At 50.4% G+C, this 21,693-nt stretch overlaps 1 protein-coding gene across 4 annotated transcripts; it reads left to right on the top strand.

Annotated features, from left to right (window-relative positions):
* Positions 1-2,969: 2,969 nt before the first annotated feature.
* LOC125640339 (2-hydroxyacylsphingosine 1-beta-galactosyltransferase) lies at positions 2,970-21,174 on the top strand. Of its 4 annotated transcripts, none has more exons than XM_048858813.2 (7): positions 2,970-3,364; positions 11,550-11,616; positions 13,583-14,427; positions 18,349-18,488; positions 18,601-18,677; positions 19,017-19,236; positions 20,252-21,174. In XM_048858813.2, exons 3-7 carry the CDS (start codon positions 13,585-13,587, stop codon positions 20,565-20,567), a joined length of 1,596 nt encoding a protein of 531 aa, XP_048714770.2. In that variant the 5' UTR covers positions 2,970-3,364; positions 11,550-11,616; positions 13,583-13,584; the 3' UTR covers positions 20,568-21,174. The 4 variants fall into 4 exon arrangements, with proteins under 4 accessions (XP_048714770.2, XP_048714772.2, XP_048714771.2 ...); XM_048858815.2 differs by lacking the exon at positions 2,970-3,364 and adding an exon at positions 6,873-7,077; XM_048858814.2 differs by lacking the exon at positions 2,970-3,364 and adding an exon at positions 7,147-7,424.
* The last annotated feature ends 519 nt before the right edge of the window (positions 21,175-21,693 follow it).

Genomic DNA, 21,693 nt, shown 5'->3' with positions numbered 1-21,693 from the left:
AGCCCCTGCCCCCAGGGGTTTACAATCTAAGTAATGCAGGTTATGTCAACGGATCTGGTCAGATGCTGGTTCTAGCTAAACTTTTATGCAGCAGTGACGTCTCTCTGCTAGCTAAATCTGGCTTCCTGTGTGCTGCAGTGGAGCAAAACCTGTGTGCAAAGAACATAATGGGGGAAAAATCCTTAGGTAAATACCCATGTAACGAAGTTAGCAGGTGAAGCACACAGACATCTGAACACACATGCAGGGGCATGAAGTTCTTATGCCCGCATTAACTCAAGGGACTGACCAAGGTCTTACGTACTGTGGGTTTGTTGTGTTGCTTTTTTCCTGTAGTACAGGAAATGCTGCCAGGGTGGTGGTGGTGGCAACACTCCCCATAAAGCAGCAATTTTCAATATACTGGGCATGTCACAAACATGCTGCTCGCAACTTAATCTATTCCCAGGGCAAGGGCAGCAAGGGCTGGGTGGTGACTTAGGCAGAGTGGGGCTCTGTGGCTGCTAGGGGCAGAGGCAAGAGCAGGATCTGAAGGGGCTGAAGCAGCTCTTGGGGAGCACGTAGGAACCAGGGTGGTCAGGCTGGGGCCAGGAGTAGTGAGCCACAAGGACCTACCTTCCCAGCCACCCCCACTGCCAAGTCTCAGTACCTCTCCTTACTCCCCCTCTTATGCTTGACACCCCAACTGCCCCCTGCTCCCCATTGCAGTGCAGCCAGCCCCTCTATTCCCTCTGCTCCAGCCTCCCTGTACTCCCCCATTCAGAACAGCCAGCCTGACTTCACCCCTGCTGCCCTGAACTCTCCCACTGAGCACAGGCTCAGTCCTGGCGGCATGGTGGCTGCATCACTTAGCAGCTCCCTGTGGTGGAAGTGTTGGTGGGGGGCACCTGTCTGTGCCTTCCCGCTGGGGCTAAGCTGGCCATACTCAGTCCCATCTGGGGCAGGGGACCAACCCAGGTGGTGAGAGCCGGGCAGCCAGTGAGCCCCCTCAGTGACCCCCTCTCTCTGTCCACAGTCCAGAAATGGATGGATGGGGGCCTGGTCACCAGTCTTCCTATGGTACGTGGCCTGGGTCCAAAGTTCCCTGTAACCTGCATGCACAACATCGTATCCACTTTTTGTCTGGTCACCTTTGCACTTGTAGTGTGCTATAGTATAACTACAGATGTTTTCTTCTCACTTGTAGCCACACCGCAGTGGGTGAGTCCTGTGTAAGAACACATTGAGTGGTGAGGTTAAGGGAACTGGTAAGCTATTTTGGGGTAACATACTTCTAGAGCCCTTTACCTCTGCAGTTCTACAAGGTTCAGTCCTCACATCTCATATAATTTTGGTGTAAAGTTATTAGGGGAGCTGGTCCAATAACACCAGCTGAAGTGCTGCCAGCCATACATGTCATGTACTGCAGTGCTTCGAGATCAGTACCAGGTCAAGCTGAACACATGCAAGACAGCCTTGATGCAGAGGGGAAGAGTGTATTACTTGAAAGGACTTCCCTCTAATGCATCTGTGAGAGGTATGGCAATTTCTTACGATATCTTGGACAAACGTTATTGAACTAAGTTTCAGTATCCTAGGAGTTCATTGCATTAAAATGGCAAATGTTTGTTTGTTTTGAGGTTGTGTGTAACTTGCCTAGGAGCCATGATTAATGTAAACCTTGGGCAGTGCTATGGGCCGCAAAGGACTCTCTTAAACGATGGGCTAAAAAATGAACTGTTAGTTAGGAAATACTTGGGAAGAGGGGAACATAAAGGTCTGGAGGAGAGCATGATCTTCTAAAGCTTCGCCCTGGGGATGGGACCTTGGTCTAGGAATTATCTACTCCCAGGATCAAGAGGCCCAAACTGTACAGAGGAGTAACTCTCTGCTTCATGAGGTTTTGTTCTGAGCAAAGAGAATTACAAAATTTGTAGTGACAGGAAGACGCTGGGTAGGGTTTGAAAGACATTCACTGGCCACAGCACTTGTTGGGGTGATCTTCTTAGCATATGGGTAGGTTTTGATTGTTTTCTCTGTAATGCTTTTACCTTAAGAATAAATAACTAGAAAACTGTGTGGTAATTTAACTGTGGCAATGACACCATTTGCTGTCTCTGGGAAATAAAGCAGGCCTGCTTAGGTAGTATGACTTTGTTGGGGAGCTCACTGTAGCGGCAGGGAGCTGTGCAACCTGAAAATACCCTGCTCAGGAGGGGAAGAAACATAGGTCTTCACCCAAGAGCGGTGATGGCTCCAGAGCCCGAAGCCTGAGTGGGTGCCTTGACTGGAGTCGAGAGGGAATGCAGGTGCAGTTGCCCTGAACTGTGCCAATTTCCCTGGCTGGAGATTTTTGCCCACAGCTTTGAGGCATGTTTGGACTCAATGCTTTTTGATCATCAAAAAGCCATCATTGGAGGAAAAACTCCACCCACTTGGATGTGTGGCTGGCTGGAACACTGCCCTGGTGTAAAGGCTGCAGACTTTAGCCACTCCTATATGCATGTTGTGATCAGTCTTGTTCAATCCACCTAGGAAGGGAGCCATACCCCTTTCAGGAGTACAAGTGTTAACAGAAGGCAGCAGCCTGTCTACTAAGTTGTGTACAGTGTAGTGCATTTAGTCCCTGGCTTCCTGGGGAGCAAAGAACAGTTTCATTTGAAAATCTTTAGGGGCTGTCCCTAATTCTGGAGCTATGCGGGTGGGTGGCTGGAGGACTGGCCTAAGGAGAGCAGGGATCAACTCTACCAGCGCGGGGCTCCTACTGGTGCCCTACCCCAAATCGCCGCCCCATGGCCCCAGCTAGCGCCAGACTCATCTCCCAGCGCACGATTAACGCCTAAACTGCAGCGCGGCCGTTTCCGCCCCCTGGCGGGCACAGGGCCGAGCTACACCTGCCGCCTTCTCTTCCAAAGGGTGCAGGCGCTGGGAGACCGTCACATACACGCCCCTGGCCCTGGGGGCCGCGCCTGGCTCCCCCTGCCTGCCGAGCTAGTGCCCGCGGCGCTGCGGCAGGGGAGGGCAGGCGCCACCTCTGCCCCAGCTGGCGCTGCAATCCCGGGGGCCCATGACCGCCCCCTAGCGAGGCCCGCGGGCGGGAGGCTCCCAGCGGGGGGCCCGCGGCAGGGCGGTGTGCGGGCGTCCCGGGGCGCGGGCGAGGCCGGGCCGGGCCGCTCCGCTTGCCAATGGGAGCCGGGCGTGTGGGCTGAGAGGCGGGCTTCGCCTGTGCCGGCCGGCCGGGCTGAAAGGCGCCGGCGTGGGAGGCCAATGCCAGTAATAGCCGCCGCATCGCTGCGCGCCTCCCCGCTACTGCACCTGCCCCGGCCGGGCGGAGGGAGGCGGCCGCGACCCAGCTAGCCCCGCGGCCGCCTTTGGAGGCGCACAGGTGGGTGAGAGGCGCTGTGGACTGGCGTGGGGCCGTTCTCCCTCTGGGCCGGTGGCGGGGGGCAAATCCTCCGCCTCTAGTCCTCCCTCCCCCCCGCCGGGCCCCGATCGCCCTCTGCCTGGCTCTGCGCTAGTCTCCCGGGGGCCCAAAGAGGCTAGTGGGCTCCACCCCGGCCGCAGCAAGGGAGTGCCCCCAGCCCCTCAAAGTGGGGGCCCTGATCCGACCGCCTAGCCAATCGCGGCCCCAGGGCTGGGATCGCCCCTGCTCTGGATGGGACCTCAAAGCGCTCCAGGTGCTGGAGGAGAGGCCTAGCTCCTGGAGCTGGCTGGAGGGTAGAAGCCAGCTCGGAGCACGTGGGCGAGGTGTGAGCTGGATGAGCTGCCGCTGGGTGCCGCCGTCTGCTCTAGCTGAATTTGCAAACGGCTCACGCTCCTTAGAGCCTATGTAGAGTCATTCAGTCAGTAGCGTTCCCTGTGTTGGCAGGGGTGTCTTTGGCAGCATTGCCCAGGGAATGACGGGACCTCCACATACGTGCTGCTACCCTTAGCTGGCAAGCTGTGCTCTTTTGCTGCTACAGTGAACCAACCAGTACAGCAGCTGGTCCTGTTTTACAAGCCTTAGCCTGGAATCTTACCTGCTGCTGCAGAGGGGCAGAGGCAGCTCCAGGTCCGCAAATTCCGCACCCCCATCCCCTTCCTGTTAGTGCACAGAAAGGGGATTTGACCTTTCCTTTCATCTGCAAATGTCTCCTCTCCTGATGTTGACTGCCTCCTCTGTCTTACTCAAGATGCTAAAATGAATCTGGGCAAATTCCTGCTGAATAACTTGGTAAACTTGAACCCGTTTTCAGTTTGCAAGTTTTTCTGCAGAGGTGTTGGGAAATTCTCTAATGGGCTAATCAAGATTATCACCAATTTCTTCAATACTTCTGGATGTGAAGTGCCAGGTTTATAATCCAATATATGATTAGAAATGTTCTCACCCTTGGCTGGGTACATAAATAGGCACTCAGATACTGTGGAGCAGGGTGTGGTTTAAGATCCTAGATGGATAAACTAGGCAGGGTTGTTTCTCTTGTCTGTAGGGACTCCTTGCCTAACTAGCTGTGTGTAAATTTTAGTTGTGAATTTGATTCTAAAATTCATGACCTTTGGCATCGCTTATGAATGTCCCAATGAGACTTCCTTGTGACAAATACCCGTGCACTAAATTTAACATCCTGAAAATTAATAGTAGTAAAAAGTAACCAGAAAAATACTTTTAACATTCAGACCGAAACTTAGCTAGACCCTGAGCCTGCAAAGATTTATGCCTGGGAGTAGTCTCGTTAACTTCAGTGGAACTAAACGTGTGCATGAGTCTTTGCAGGACCTGGACCCTAGAATTTGAACCGATATTCACCAACATTCTTCTTCTGTCATTGACTCGGCTCTACTAAATAAGATTAGGCCTTATCATCCGTAGGGCATCCCCTGGACAGTGGCTCCCTATTCTGTCCATTTCTCATTAACCTTTGTTTATGGTAGTTCAGCCAGTTTTCCAGATTGGTGAGCTAATTTGAATAACCCTTTCTGAGACACAGTATTAACTGCTTCACTAAAATTCAGCTATATCTACTGCTGTCCGAATGTTGTAATGTCCTGTGAAGAGCAGTTGAGCTTGTCTGGCAAGTGGTGTTCTTTATAAATCCTCAGTGCTTCCTACTCATGGTTTCATAACCTTGTAGGATGTTTAATTACTTTTTTAAAAATACACTGTGTTACTACAGAGAGAAGCTGTAATTACAGGGCAGTAATTGATAGGATTGCGTCTTTCCTTTGCTGAAACTGGACACTCCAGTATCTCCTTAGTTCTTTATGGATTCTAAAAAAAATATTGTTAGTGATCCAGTAACTTAAATTCTTGAACCCCTTTACTATCCTAGCATACATTTCATCTGAGCCTGTTGCTTAGATGTGTGAACTTTCAAGTATTCTATCAAGTGGTGTGTCTTCAAGGCTTTTGTCCTTTTTTGTCTTTCTAGACCTTTTTGTCTCTGAGTCCAGTGTCTCAGCTGATTGGTCATTTAGTTCCTTTCTTGTTTGTTTGGGACCTACTAATATCCCAAAGCCAGGTGTAATTTGTAAAGTCGTGTTTTTAAAAAAGAAAAAGCCAGAAATATCTGAGCACTTAAAACTGGACAGTATCAGACAGCAAATCCCTGTGATGATTAAACCTGGTGATACTCAAAATAAAAAGAAAAGGAGGACGTGTGGCACCTTAGAGACTAACAAATTTATTTGAGCATAAGCTTTCATGATGTAGCTCACGAAAGCTTATGGTCAAATAAATTTGTTAGTCTCTAAGGTGCCACAAGTACTCCTTTTGTTTTTGCAAATACAGACTAACACAGCTGCTATTCTGAAACCTGTCAAAAAGTACTCTCAACCATGCTTGTAGCAGTTTCCATTGCCTAACATCGACTCTACAGACGTTCTAGGCCTCGGAGTGATATGTGGTGTTGTGTGGGTGTGTTTGTGTTGCGCTGGGAGAGTTGTGTGGATTTGTGTGGGTGGCAAATAAGGGTGTATGCTACAGTGAAAGGCCTTATGTGTTTGGAGTTGTGTATGCTGGTTGCGTATGCTGGCTGGCTGTTGATTTGTATCTAGGGGGTTGTGCTGTGAGACTTGTGTTGATTTGTGCGGATTGCAGTTGGGTGCACGGGTGTGGCACTATCCCTCATACAACCAATGAAACCGTTGCATGCAAATTAGCTGAAGAGAGTAAGAGTGGTGAATGGTTGAGTTTACCTCTGATATCTCAATGGTCTAGGTACATGCATGCCTTACTGTAGCTGTACACTACATGCATGTAATTTGTCAAGTAAAAGCGGCTGAGAACCTAAAAATTGGATGGTAGCAGACTGTGAAACCCAGTGATGATTAAAACTGGTCATATTCTGAATAAAAAAACTCTTGACCATGCTTGTAGTTGCTTCCATCCCCCTTCATGTCGGTTCTACAGACATTTTAGGCTTTAAAATGACACAAAGAGTGACCCTCTGGGATATTATTGTATAGATTCTCTCTAGTGCTTCATTTTTATATATATATATATATATATATTTTTTTTTTTTTTCTGTTCTGCATAAGGAAATGACTATATCCGTGACAGTTTTGTGTTTAAAATCTCCCCCTGCTGCTAGGGTAAATCTAGCCTGGCTTTGCTATAGACCTTTGCTGGAGTGGTTTGTGCAGAACGCTACAGGACCATGGGTTCAAGTCTCACCTAAGAATCTCGTAAAGGTAGTGTCGCTGACTGGTTGACTAAGCCAGCTTGGTAAAACGATGGCCTGGACCCAGCGGTGATGAAATCCACCAAAATATAAAAATATTTGTTCAAAAAGTGAATGTGGGTTAGACTTTCCTGCCTGAGAATGTGCTCTGTACAGTATTTTGTCCTGGAGGCTTTTTACTAGAGTTTCCTCTTAGTTCTAGAAGTGCCTGTCTGAAGTGAAATATTAGCCTATTACCTGTTTACACAGCAGTATTACCCATATTGCTTCAGTTTCTGCAAACTCATGATAACCACACTTGTGACTTTCTTAAGGTAGCTGCCACACCACAACCAGCCCAGTAACTGAAGCCTGTTATTAGCAAGCTGCTGAAAGCAGCTGCAGTCACTCTTTCTGGATCAAACTAGGGAGAAGAAGCGAACACTAATTTCCCACCCAGGTAAGAGCCTCTGGCATCCTTGAGACAAGTCCTTTCTTTCCTTCTGGCTTCAGATGAGCTACAGCTGTGCTGCACCACTCGGCCCATCATTTAAATAAGGAAACTAAAAGAGGAGATATTCCTTCCTGCTCTGGGGAAGAGTTGGAAAGACAGCAGGCTGCAGCAGAGAGAAATGCTTCAATGCCTTTCATCCACACAGAGCACAGAAGGGATTCTTGGTGCTGAGGAACTAGACATTAAAGTGTGTGGGCGGGTGGAATATTTACATCCCAGGCGCCCTGGAGAAAGAAAGGAATGAACTCCCACCTTCCGCATTTAGGAATTCTGCTCTTCTGAAGCCTTTATAGGTAAATGCATTGGGGGGAAACTTTTTGAAGGAGCAGGAAAGCCTACATCTGGTAGGTGAAATATTCTTTTGGGTATATTTGTTAAACCTCGGACAGATCAGGTATATAAAGTCTCTGGAATTACCTCTTTTTGCTATGGAGCCCTCTGGAGAACTAGAGTTGGGAGAGGCTCTTTCCCCAGTGGTACTTTTAGAGGGGTAGGCGTAGGGAATCTTCTTCTAAGAGCTCTCCTCCCAACCAAGTGTCAGAAATGTGAACTCAGCCAACAGGCTTCAATGCCAACAAAGCAATCTGACTGCCCATGTGCTCCCCCTCACTTTGTGAGAACTGGCATGGCCAAATTCTTCCTTGGAATCTGTGCACTGAAACAGAGAAGCCAAAAGCTGATTTGAAACCAGCCGGAAAAAAACTTGTTCTGTATCAAAAATCTAAAGGGGCCTTATTTTGCTTTGTAGTTCACTTTTCTGCTTATTCTTGGATAGGCTGTTCCTTTCCTCCATTCTGCTGGTTCAGAGCTGCACTTTAAAAGGTGTAGTAATATCTAGGCTGACCAAAACAGGTTCTCAATTTGATCATCATTCTGGCATGTATCAGCAGGAGTGTTGTGAGAAGGAAAGACACGAGAAGTAATTCTTCGGCTCTACTAAGCACTGATAAGGCTTTAGCTGCAGTACTGTGTTCAGTTGTGGGCACCACATTTTGGGAAAGATGGGGACAAATTGGAGAAAGTTCAGAGGAGAGCAATAAAAATTATTATAGGTCTAGAAAACATGACCTATTGGGGAAGGTTGAAAAAATTTGGGTTTGTTTAGTCTGGAGAAGAGAAGACTTGGGGGGGGGGCAAGTACAGAAAAAGAGGAGGGAGAAAAATTGTTCTCCTTTTCCACTGAGGACCAGACAAGAAGTAATGGACTTAAATTGCAGCAAGGGAGATTTAGGTTGGACATTAGGAAAAGCTTCCTGTCGGGATAGTTAAGCACTGGAACAAATTACCTAGGGAAGTGGTTGAATCTCCATTATTGGAGGTTTTTAAGAACAGGTTAGATGAACACCTGTCATAAATGGTCTAGAATGGATAACACCTAGTCCTGCCTCAGTGCTGGGGACTCGACCAGATGACCTATTGGGGTCCCTTCCAGTCCTATGATTTTTATGGACTTTTTGGCACTGGGAGAGGTAGGGGGAGGAAGTGTCTCGAATGTAATAATATCCCCTGGTCTAGATTACCTTGTCCCTTTAAATTTTTTAATTGATTCAAGCTAAACCAATAGTAGGATGAAATAAGAGGGTGCAGCCCCCTTTCATGGACATACTGACTGACATCAGTTCCTAAATGAATTAAGATAAATTGGTACAATTTTCCTGTGTAGACAAAGCTTAACGGTCAGAGATGTAGTGAATATAGGAAAATAGAGAGGTAAACAAAACCTCCAGGTAATAGTTTACTACTCCCAATAAAAATCTGACCTCTGGGCAACCTCTCCTGCTGCCTTTATCTTTGACTGTAGTCGTGAGCTGTAGTTCACGAGAGCTTATGTTCAAATAAATTGGTTAGTCTCTAAGGTGCCACAAGTACTCCTTTTCTTTTTGCGAATGATGAGAGATTTTTCTACATGTCCCTGGAGCAACCGATTGATTTGGTGTTGGAATGTTGCTGGCATCCCAGGTATGCCACAAGGCTTAGTCCTGAAGTGGTAAAATTTCATGAAGAAACAAAGGCAGTTTTACATTGTGACCTGTCATGTATGGGCTCTGTGTCATTGTGGGGGGGGGAGGGCGGGGAGGATTTGTCAATCTGTGGGGCTTAGATTTCACAGCTTGTCATCTTAGGGTATGGGGTTTTGGTTATTATCCTATACACCGAGAAGGGACTTCCTCTTTCATCTTTAACCTTATATAGGGAGGCAGGACAGGCATTGACAGTATTATAGATTCAAAGATTTTACAGCCAGAAGGGACCAAGATGGTTGTCTAGACTGACCTCCTGTGTAACATAGGCCAAAGAATTCGTCCCAGTTACAACAAATGGTGAGCCCTTCATATTACCCATTTTGGCTCGCTCTAACTCATTCTGCTTTTTGTTGCTTTTTTTTCCCCGCAAGCGTTAGCGGGGTGTTTTAGGTGCGTTTTTTTCTGTTTCCTGTATAGATTTGTTTTAATTACCTTATTGAAAGCAATCTCTCATGAAGTCACAGTGATCTCCTCCTTTTTCCTTGCATTCCCTGTTGGAATCTGTTCCTACTGGCCTATGTGCAGTACAGACCTGGACTGATGCGTTGGGCCCCCTCAATAGGGCCCCCGGCGCTAGCCTCGCTATAGACTGAAAGACAAGGAGGGTGAGGTACTATTTTTTTATTAGAGCAGCTTCCGTTGGTGATAGAGACAAGCTTTCAAGCCACAGAGCTCTCCTCCAGGTCTACTGTAATGGTTCTCGTGTGCAGGGTGCAGTACCATCTGCTGCCAGTAGGAGACTCCTTGCAGCTCCAATGGCTGCGATACACCTGGCTGTCCCTAGCGGGCGGGCAGCTGCTCCATCAGAAGTCCCTGCAGGCAGCAGGCTCGGAATCCAGGCAGGAGTGGGGTTAATCTGGATTAGCAGAACAAGCTATGGTCCCTCTACTCTTGCATCTCCAGGGCCAGTGGGATGCTGGAAGGGGGAAGGATGGGACTGAGCTGGTGGGGTGTCTTAGTCTTGTAGAGGGGAGGGGATTGCCTGGGCCAGGTGCGCATGGGATCCATGTCTGAGAGGGCTGGGCAGGGAGAGAGGAGTGGAGGGAAAATAATGGGGTGTGTGGGGTGAACACGACTGGACAGGGAGAAGAGACCTGAACAGTGGAGAAAGTGGCACGGACCCTTTCCTATATCCGCACCCTGGCCCTTTGCTATAGAGCATCCCAGCTCATCAGTCAGAAAAAGGGCTGGGCTCCCTTTCCCACCCACCCCCACCAGACCCCCCTCCCCTCTGACACCCCCACCCCAGGCTCCCAGCACTGAACTTGTCAAATCTTACCATCCAGCCTGCAGAGTGAGGATTGGGGAGTGGGTACCTGCAGCCATGACCCCAGCTGCGGGGACTGGTTGTCAGGCACTCCGATGCTGCAGTGATGTGCATGGTACAGATAGAAGGGGTTCCATAGATGCAGTTAGTGGGAAGCCTAAGACGTGCCTCTTGTTTTGTGCTCTAAGCCTAGTCCCACTCGCACTGTGGGCTGCAGTCAGTTCCCAACCCAAGGCCATCCTGAGAACATGGGGAGGGGAGAGTTGAGGCAGTTGTGAGGAGGTGGAAGAGTATCCGTCAGGTGGGAACATATGGGGCCAACTCAGGGAGAAGGAGAGGATTCTGGTAGATCCCATCATGCTTCGCTGAAGGGCTTGTGGAGAGATGGGAGATTCCTGGGTCTGGATGCTGCTCCCCGCATTGCTAGGGATTGAGTCGCCCAAAGAGGGGATGCCAGCACCACCAGCAAGGCACTGGGTCAGCAACAGTCCCCTGCTCTGACATTCGCACCAAAAGCTTATTTATTTGGGTCGTCCCAGAGATCAGGGCTCCCTTGTACTCGGGGCTGTACAAGGCTGTTTGTCCCTGCCTTACAGAGCTATCTCAGGAGACGAGACAGACAAAGGAGTATCAGTGTGTCTAAAAAACCATGTCTTGCATTTCCTTGATTTAAATGGCAACTCACGTCGCTCTAGTCCCCTCCTCAAGTTATACTCCCCCTCTGACCTGTTCTCCCCATACACGCCCTCAGAAAACTCACCCTCTCTCCCAGCCCTCCCTGCATGTTCTCCAAGATGCTTGTCCAGCCCAGGCTCCACAAGCTCACGTTCACACACCCTCCCCTCTAACCAAACCTCCCTCCCCAACCCCAGTGTCTGCAGAGTCTTCTCAGAAAGTATCCCCAGTGCTTTCGCGTGGCAGGCTGGAAGGAGCCTTGCTCTGGTTTGGCAAAATTGACATGACTCCTTGGCTGACTGATCCTCCTTCTCCTGGTGTTCTATAGGGAAATCGGGGCTCTGGATGGGATGCTGTAGCCCAGTGAGTTGAGGATCAGGTGGCTTCATTTCCTGGGTGAGGGGATGCTGCCCTGTCATTTTGCTGACTGTCATTTGTCCTCTCTTCTGCAGCTCTACCCCAGAGTCTGCAGCGGCCTCTGCCAGGAGAGAAGAGCCCCTTTCGTTCAGTAAGGCACAGGTAAGCGAGGGAGTAGGACGTGGTGTGGGGATCTGTAACTTCTCTAAACGTCTCCTTTCAGTCACTTGCACAGGTCCGTGGTGCAGCCCCCATCCTCTGGCTTTACCGTGTGCCTGTCCAAGCTCCCCTGTAGTATCTGCACCTTCCTCGCTCTGTGGACCTCGTGGGAGCCCCACTCCTGCAATTCCTCCATTCCCAACCTAATCCTCTTCCTTCCCCCTCCTCCAAGCAAACATTTAATTTTCCCCTGTGCAGTCACCACAGCTGTCTCCCCTCCCCTCCCCTCCCCTCTCAAAGCGCTTTCCAGAGTGGAGTTGTGATAATTCCCCACCACTTGCATCTGTGTGGCATGGTGCCAGGGAAGGGTCCTGGCAAGCAGCTGCTGAGGCTCTCTGAAATGGGCTGTTGTAGTCCTGTGTTGCTGACGGAAGTTGGCCAGGGAACATTGGCATGAGAATTTCCCATCCCCACATCCCCTTCACCTTTCTGGGCTGCATTCCCCTTTCAGCACGCAGCCTTATTAGGTGGCACCAGAGTTGGAAGAAGGTTGCATTTAGCAGGGGCTTGTTTGTTTGCCTCTTTTTTTGGGGTGGGGGGGAGAGAGAGGGTGTTGATCAAGTTAGTGTGTGAGACCTGGGTAAGATCTTCAGCCAACTTCTGCTCTGTCACGACCCTGCAGCTCCACTGATTTCCATGGGGGTTGGTGGGTGTGAATGAGGGCAGGAATCTAAACAATCAAAAATCCCATCTTTTCTATTCTGTTTGCAACATGTCTGAGGGCACGTTCCTCCCAAGCCTCTGCGCTGGATCTGCCTCAGGACAGTCACTTGCTTGTGAACGTTCCCAGATAGGGTCCCCTCTCCCAGAACGTAAGCTTTGGCCAAGGCCCCATGTCTTGAGGCACGCTGGTTTCCAGTGATGTGGTGATGCCCCTGGATTTGTGCAGTGGCACTGTGCAGAACTTTGCTTCCAGTTGGGAATTATATAGCAATATGAAGGCGTTCCCTGCGGGAGGGGGTGTCTTGGGAATGCTGTATTGCAGCCACAGCTTTATGTGTCCTCCCACAGTGGCAAGCCCTGTGGGCCCCTTCTGCTGCTCCTACCACAGCTGGCTTTCCCCTTCCTCCAGCGAGCTGTACAATCTCCCCCCCTTTTGGTGTTCCAAGGGCCACAGGAGAAGCTGCTACGCGGCTCCTCAGACATTCAAACTGTGCCAAGGCTCAGTCGCCCTGTGAGCAGGCCTGGTCGGGCCACAATCTTGCACCCTCTCTGCTCTCTACAGTCAGGGCTCTCACTGCTTAGTGCTCTCTCCTTCGAGTGCAGCTCCTCTCTGGGAAACGGGCCGAACGCATGTTCGGTCTCAGCCTTGTTCAGTTGAGTTGTAGCGGCCTGGGATCTGAGGGGCGAGCCGAGTGCTTCCCCCATGTGCATCATCACCGGTAATAAAGGAACTGCAGGCCAGACTGTGCCGTCGGCACAGCCTCTGTGAGCCCGCTGTCCTTTCAGCAGGACGTCGCGGACTGGAGCTTTGTAAACAAGCCGGTTGGTACATAAGCCGGGGTAGAATCCAGCTTCCTCGCCGAGCTGCGTTGGCTCTGCTCGTGTGTAAACTGCGGTAAAGACTTATCAGACACACCCAGGGAGCTGGTCTGCTGTGAGGGAAAGTGCTGCTTTTCCAGAGCAGCCCCAGGCTTTAAAAAGTAGCTGTGAGGGAAGAGGCAGGGGAAATCCACTTAGGGCCTCTTTGTGGGGAAACTACAGAACACAGAAACAGATGAGGAGGAAGAGAGGGAAGTTGTGCATGGAGAAGCCTGAGTCATATTAAACGTGTGACCTTACCTGTGGAAAGTCTCCATCAGTAGGTGGTGACCACACAGGGCACCTTCCCTTCTCCACAGCCCACAGAGGAAGTGTCTAGGACCTACAGCACGAGTCGGTCAGTAACTGCCCATTTCTTTCTCTGCAGCGATGGAGATGAGGCTGCCACCGCACCCTGTTGCTGTCCTCCTCATGGTGGCCACTTTCAGTTTGGACTGTTGCCATGGTGCCAAGGTGCTGGTGATGCCCACCATCGTCTTCGACAGCCACCTCCGGGTCTTCATGCGGGTGGCGGAGGCACTGAACGACCGGGGTCACAATGCCACGCTTCTCCTCCATGAGGGTCGGGAATCTGAGCCCTTCCTGCCAGGCCTCCGAGTGCAAACATACAGGGGGATCTTCAGCACGGAGAGTGCAGATGCCTGGGTGCAGGAGAAGATAAAGCGTGTCTTCCAGGGGAAGAAAACCTCCCTGGAGATCTTCTCCTTCCTGGAAAAGTATTTAGAAAACTGTGATCTAGTGCTGGGGGATGCAGCCCTCCTGCAGCAGCTCCGGGGTGAGGGCTTTGACTTGTTCTTGGTAGACCCCAACGAGATGTGTGGCTTCATTCTGGCCCACCTCCTTGGCATCAAATACGCTGTGATCTCCACTGGCTTCTGGTACCCAGCTGAGATCGGCGCCACTTCCCCTGTCGCCTATGTCCCCGAGTTCAACTCCCTGATGACGGACAGGATGGGGCTGGTGGGCCGGACTTGGAATCTCCTGGTCTACATGATCACTCGCATCGCCACCAAGCTGGTCATCCTGCCCAAGTTCGACCGCCTCATGCAGAAACATGGGGTGGAGCCGCAGAAGTCCATGCTGGAGCTTGTCTATGGGACAAGCCTCTTCTTCCTGTGCAACGATGTGGTGTTAGACTTTCCCAGGCCCACGCTCCCCCATGTCATTTTCACTGGGGGAATCCTCGCTGAGCCTGAAAAGCCCCTTCCTGTGGTAAGTACAGGAGGAGGGGCTGCTTACAGGGGCTGCTGGCTTTAGAGTTCTGAGGTTAACTTTTCTGGTGCTGGCCAGGGCGTCTATGGGCTGTGATCAGAGATCAGTCCAAGGTGTCTCTTCCCTTGAGGAACCTGATCAGCACCGGTGAGCTTCACAAATTGTGCAACAGGCCATGAAACCTGTATGGCAACTCTATGCAGTTCACAAGTGTGTGTATTGGGGTTGAGGGGGAGGTGGGATGCAGTTTTGGGTCCCCCATCGCATGTCTGGAACCTGTAATGCTGCCGCCATCCGACAATGCTGGGGAGTTCTGCACTGGCAATGACAGTACCTATCCCGACCTGGGAAAAGCCCAATATTGACTTCTTCTGGGCTCTGAACTGAGCAGTCTCCTCTCTGTTGTCCTATTGCTTCACCAGTCTTTGAAGCCTCCCCAGGTTTTCCTTTTAATCCTTTTCCCTCAATCCTCCCAGCCTCCATAAGTGACCTTTTTCTAAAAAAGAACATTGCACAGGCTCCCTGCTCATTCTTGCTCTGATCCCACATTGAATCTGTTCCATTTACAAGTTAAAAGAAGTTTCTCCCATCCCACAGCTGCCAGCCCCGCAAATAGCAGGGACGCAGTGACAAATGATGGATCACTCAAAATTTCCCTGTTCTGTTCATTCCCTCTGAAGCATCTGTCACCAGCCACCATCGGAAGACAGGATGCTGGGCTAGGTGGGCCATGGGTCTGACCCAGTATGGCTGTTCCTATGTAGCATCACCAGTACTAGATTCCGAAGGCCAGACTTTGCTCCTCAGTTTCCCCTGTGACACTTCCCTGCAATTGGAGTTGAGCGTCAGGAGCCCTGTCTACACTAGAGCTCCCGTAGCTGCTACCACTGGTGGAGCTCTGCTATTTGGAGGAGTGCTGGAAATGTCCAGCGAGAACAGGCTAATGTGGCCTGGCTTGCCGGGGGGTCCCCACACTCAGTCAATGGATTGAAACTGAGACAAAATGCCAGTCTCGGATGACGGGCTTGGGTGGATAAATATCCATGAAATTATGAGTGGTAGAATGTTAGGTGCAACACTCTTTTTAAATTGAGAACTTTGGAATAAAGGTTCCACTTGACTCTGCCCCTGTGGGTAACCACCCTTCCTCATAGTGCCTGAGTAACATACAGAGGCTACAGAAACAGTTCGGAACACCCCATGTATATATCAGAGGGTGGATGAGACCTGGGGCCAATCCTGCCAGGTGCTGAGCCAAATCCAGCAAAGCACTAAAGCACATGCTTACCTTTAAATGTGAGTTGTCCGGTTGCCTTGCATGGGATTACTGGTGTACTTGAGCATCCTATTCTGGATCAGCCATATGCCCAGCATCTTGCAGGACTTGACCTGTAGTGGAATACTGGCTGTGAGATGCTGTGCTCAAAGGGTTAAGAGGTGAGATGGTTGGTTCAGCTGTTTGCATCTGGGTTGTAAGATGCTAGGGCTGAGGAGAGAAAGTCATTTGGTGGGAGGGATAGCTCAGTGGTTTGAGCATTGGCCTGCTTAAACCCAGCGTTGTGAGTTCAATCCTTGAGGGGGCCATTTAGGGATCTGGAGCAAAAATTGGGGATTGGTCCTGCTTTGAGCAGGGGGTTGGACTAGATGATCGCCTGAGGTCCCTTCCAATCCTGATATTCTGTGATTTGTAGATCTGCATGTAGATTAAGCTATTTCCATTTTGAACTGGGGCCCAAACCCTGATGACCCATTATGGAAGCAATCCCAGTAGCTCCGGTTCTTTATATCCTTATTGTATTTAAGGTAGCTGAGAGTTTGTGGTCTGTGCTGGAAATGTGGATTAGTATTTGTGTTAATACAGGATATTCTTGGTGCGTGGGTGGGCATTGATACAAGGTTGGCTGCGTTTCCAGAGAGAGCTTTAATGATGAAATTCCTGAACTTCTGATGTTGGGTTTTTATTATAATAATGTGGGTAATTTATCTATTTACAGGACTTATAGCTACTTCTTAAATACCCAGAATTTCCTGTTTCTTTAAAAATGTAGGTTTTACAGACAGTTGCACCTCCAGAAGAAAACCTTTCCTGACATTCAGGAGAATCTCCAATCATTTAATTTAATCTCTGACCTTCTTGCTGTCAGAATGACCCATGCTATCAAGAAAGGGTTAAAACTCAACCAGCACTTGTCAGGGGTCTTAAAGGGTCAGATACTGTATGAGAACAGTTCTGGAATAGATCTTTTCACCTGCTGACACATCATACTCTGACAATAGGCCTTTTTGAAGGCAAATGATGAAGCTGTTTCTCCCCCCCCCCCCCCCCCCAAATCTTCCCTTACACACACACACCCTTTATTTTATTTTATTTTTTTTTAAACTGGAGGGGGCGGAATTTCCCCCTTACATCTTAGGCAAGGCCTTGTCAATATTTGTTTTTAAGGACGTTGGAGGTTAGAGTGAGATTTTTTCAAAGGTGTTTGATGGGAATTGGACATCCCCTACCTCGAGGTGGTTTTGAAAACCTTCCCCTGAAATTCTCCAAATTTAGGAGAAGAGCCATGGGAAACCTGAGGAGGCAAGGAGGTGGAGATAAGAATTGGGATCAGTCCAAATCAGTCTGATAAGGGAAAAGTGGTTCCCTATGTTTGCTACTGCAGCTTCATAATGAGCCAGCTGGCTAAATTCCCTTTGTTAAAGAGAGTCAGGAGTGTGTGCCTGTGTGTGTGTGCACACAGAGCCTTTTGGCAGCCTGGAAAACCTACCTACACCCAGGAGTGCTGGGACAATTTTTATAGTGGGGGTGCCAATGATGAAAATAATGTATTTGGTGTTTATTACATCATCAAGCCAGGGGTGCGGCAGCACCTGTAGTTCCTGCCCCACTGCCTGCACTTAGTAACTGGGGCCCAGATCCTCAAAACCAGTGGAGGTTAGGAGACTAAATACCTTTTAAGCAGGGGTTCTCAAACTGGGGGTTGGGACCCCTCAGGGGGTCACGAGGTTATTACATGGGGGGTCGTGAGCTGTCAGCCTCCACCCCAAACCCCGCTTTGCATCCAGCATTTATAACGGTGTTAAATAGATTTAAAAGTGTTTTTCAATTTATAAAGGGGGTCGCACTCAGTACAAAAGTCACCAATTGTCACCAATTGTGTTGTCACCAATACAAAAGTTTGAGAACCACTGCTTTTGAGGATCTGGGCCTGAAGGACTAAATCAATTAGTCAGCGGTAGGTACTAAAGACAAGGTTGGACGCTTCCCATCCGCAAAATCCTAATGAGACCCTGAGATCTGCAGCCATTGCCAGCTGCTGGGAGAGAGGCGTTGCAGGGATTTCTGTCAGGTGCTGTCCCTAGATGCTGCTTCAGGGGCTCTTTTCATATCTGCATCTGGCTAGTGAGTCCTTTCTGATGGTGGGATGGAGAAGGTGCCCAGTTCACCTCACATCCCTTCCAGACCTGCCTGGTTTCTAGAAGAGGACACGTCTCCACTCCTATCCAGGCCTGGGCCTGTATTTTTGGGGTCCTCCTCACCAGTTCATGACCCCAGTCCCCACTCCTGCTGCTCAGAGCTTTCCAAAGCAGTATAATGAAACTGGCTTTCTTGATAGTTTCCAACACCGGCAGAGAGGCTGACCAGAGCCCAGGTAACTTTGCTCTTGCCTGGCAAAGCTATGATCCGAAATACACAGCTGTTTTCTAGAACCATTTGCCAGCTCAGTGAGACCACCTTGTGCGGGGTTCGGTGGGGGAAGGCGTTCTTTATAGCCAGATCGTGTCCATGAAAACTGAAGCTCTACAGGTACTGACGCGTGACGCTTCCCCCTCTGAAGGGAGGGCTTTCCCATGGTGGTGGTGAGGTGTCTGAGCCCTCTGGAGGATAGGCTGTGAGGCACAGCTGTATGTGTTCACCTGCAGGGCCTGCGCCTCTGGGTGGAAGCTGCGGATGCCGGTGTTGTCGTTGTCTCCTTTGGCATTGGGATCCGAGCACTCCCGAGCAACTTGGTGGAGAAGATGGCTGGGGCATTTGCACGCCTTCCACAGAGGGTTGTGTGGAGGTGAGGGGGCGCCTTTCTCTCAGGATGTAGTTTGGTGGGGATTGGGGCTTCCAGGGGTGATTCCAGCTCAGTCTGTTTTCTCTTGGTTTCCCTTCTCTGTTTTTTCTGGCAGATACTTTGGTCAGAAGCCAAATAACCTGGGTGAGAATACGCTGATGATGGAGTGGCTGCCCCAGAATGACCTGCTAGGTAAGACGGAGAGAAATACCATAATTCAGAGTTTTGCTCACAACCAGAGCAAAGAAAATGCCACTGTAGTGTGTGTCATCCAGAGCACCTCTGATCAGAAGGCAATCGCTTCCTTGTCTAGTGGAACCAACCTCTGCCCCTTCTGCTCCTACAGGTTCTAACCAGCTCACTGTCATGGCAGGAGATGGTGGGGTCCTTCAGGGTTCCACACCCTCCTTCTATCCCAAAGATATGCCCTGTTTCTCCCAAATCTGTATGAGTACAGCAAGTGTTTGTATGGAGAGACCTGGGCAAACTGGGGCATCTGCTGGGGGGTCACTGTCTCTTGCTTCTCTGTAGGTCACCCCAATGTGAAAGCCTTCGTCAGCCACTGCGGGATGAATGGCATATTTGAGGCAATTTATCACGGAGTGCCGGTTGTGGGGTTCCCTTTCTATGGGGACCAGTTCGACATCATGACAAGAGTTCAGGCAAAAGGGATGGGGATTCTCATGGACTGGAGCCGAGTAAGTGAAGAGGACCTTTACCAGGCCATAGTCACCGTTCTCTCTAAGCCCAGGTGAGGCTCTCTGAGTGATGGAGCTGTTGGGTTAAATGGGAGCAGATGAACAGTTGGATGCATCCTCCTTTTGGGTTCCCATAACAATTGGCTCAAGCAGTGGTTCCACCAGGTGCGTCGCTCACTTGCCTGGACGCTCCAGTGCCTTCTGAGCTTTAAGACTGATGCCGGCTGCAGCCAAAACCACAGGTCTGCCCGTCTTTACGGTGAAAGGGAAACTGATCTGGTTTTGTTTGGGTTTCCCTTGGAATGGTCCCTGAGATGCTGCTGCTCAAAACTCTTCCCCTTTCAATAGCAGCATGTTATCGGGTCCACCGAAGTCCTCACCTTGCAATCTGCTTGGTCATGCCCAAACTAGCTTTATGCAGAGACCAGTAAACACAGACAGTGCTAAGGCTTGTACGTACAAGATACAATTCTTCACCTGCTTTTTAAGATCCTTGGGCCAGCGAGTGACTTCTGGGTGATACTGGCTAGAATGCTCCTGAGAGGACCTGGCAGGATCCTGTGTTTGAAGCGCTGTCACATGGCCCGCTCCCTTAAATTACTACATACTCTCAACTGCTGTTGACGTCAGGGTGCTTGGCACTATGCGGGATCAGGCCCAGAGTCAGAAAAGGGCCTCTGCCACCTGCCTGCTCCCACTAGGATGTGAGAATCCAGCCGGGTCCTTCAAGCCCCTGAGAGTGATGCCTGTTACCAAGATCCCATCACTAGAATTTAGCTAGAATTTTCACCCCGCTCATGATGCGTGAGGCAGAACAGACTCTGGATGGCATGGCCTTAGCTGCATCAGCTCTGCAGGGCTAACAGGAGTAAAACTATCAGTGACGGTGATTGTAAGGACCTGGGGAACAGATCTAGAGCCTGCTCATGAGAGGTGGGAATTGAGACTGCTTGGTTCCTTGTAGGCTTCGGGCCCGTCATGAGTCAGAAGGGGCTGTTCTACCCAGAGAAGTGACTGTGAAATAACAGTGGGTGACTTCTTTTACTTTTTTTGCTTCCTGTCTTGCAGCTACAATAAAGCAGCCAAGCAGATCTCGGCCCTGCACCGAGACACGCCTATGCACGCTCTGAACCGCACGGTGTACTGGCTGGAGTACATCCTCCGCCACGACGGGGCGCCGTACCTTCGCCCAGCCGTCTACGACCTCTCCTTCTACGAGTACTTCTGCCTGGATATCCTTGCTCTCTTCCTTCTCTGTCTGGCCGGCGCTGCCTATGCTCTGTCCAAAGCCATTGTGTGGTACCATGGAAAGAGTGTCAGTTCCGTGCATCTGAATGGCAACTGTCTGAATGGCCACCTCACAGAGGGGAAGAAGGCGCAGTAGTGCGCGGTGTGCTCAGGGCGCAAAACAGACTCCAGTGCGAGCACGCACACCGCCCAGGCACACGCAGAGACACAAGCTTGTCCGTCAGTCTGATTGCTGCTCTCGTGGCTGGGAAGAGGGGGAAAGAGCGGTGCAAAGGCCCATGTGTGCCTCTGTGTATAGCACACGTGGGTGGGGACATGGATCGAGGCATGGGTGGATGCATTTGGCCAGGACTGTGGGAGCATTGAGGCGGGGCATGAGTGGGTAGGTTTCCGGGGAGGAACATGGGGTTGCTCCCTTTTTTATTCACAATGGTTTAGATGCTGGTGTTACCCTTCTGGCTTGCTAGGGTCTGCGGTGAGGCATAGGGGGCAGGAGTGGTGCTTTGTCTGGGGCAGTCACCGTTTCTCCCTTGCTCCATTAGCGAGGCCCCAGGAACTCAGGACTCCTTTGGGCACAGTGGGGCAGCCGACTTGGGGTAGGGGAGGGCACCCTAAAGGTTGTTTAAAAATCAGTCTTTGTTAAATTTCTTGGGCAGAGGTTCTGGCTGCTTCCCTTGGTGCTCTGTGCTCTAGGCTGTGTTTGTGCTAACTTATTTTTTAATAAACTGTCTTCTTTCTTCTGAGCAGTGGTGTTTGGTCTGTGTGAGGAGCGCCTCCTTCGAGGCAGAGGCTGCTGTAGCTTTAGTGGGGCCTTACTCAAAGCCAGCTCGATTGGGGCTCTCGCCTGATGCTGTACAAGCCCCTGCCGCCTCCCCACACGTCTCTGTACGTGCTACTGCGCTCCTCAGCCAAGTCTTCCCTCCCTGCCATGCTACACGCTCCTCTGCTGGGTTTTCAGGCAACACCCCCATCCTACCCTATTTGTGAGGCCTCATGGTCTGTGGGGACAGTCATGCACCCTCCACATGGGGATGACTGAGGAAGAATGCAGAGCAGAGAGATGGAGGCAGGAGATCCAGTCTGCAGGGGAGAGGAGAACTGTGAGAGAGAGCGGCTAGCTCAGTACGGCTCGAGGGCCAGCCCAGCGGCCTTAAAACCAGCGCTCTTTAAAGGCAACAATACGCTTCATAAAGGAAACCAAGCCTCAGATGTGACTGGACCTGCCCGCTCCCCACCCTGAGGGCGTGGTATGGAGACGACGC

This window comes from Caretta caretta, chromosome 7 (genome assembly GCF_965140235.1).
Source record: "Caretta caretta isolate rCarCar2 chromosome 7, rCarCar1.hap1, whole genome shotgun sequence".
Lineage (NCBI taxonomy): Eukaryota > Metazoa > Chordata > Testudines > Cheloniidae > Caretta > Caretta caretta.
This window is presented reverse-complemented; position numbering and strand designations above follow the sequence as displayed.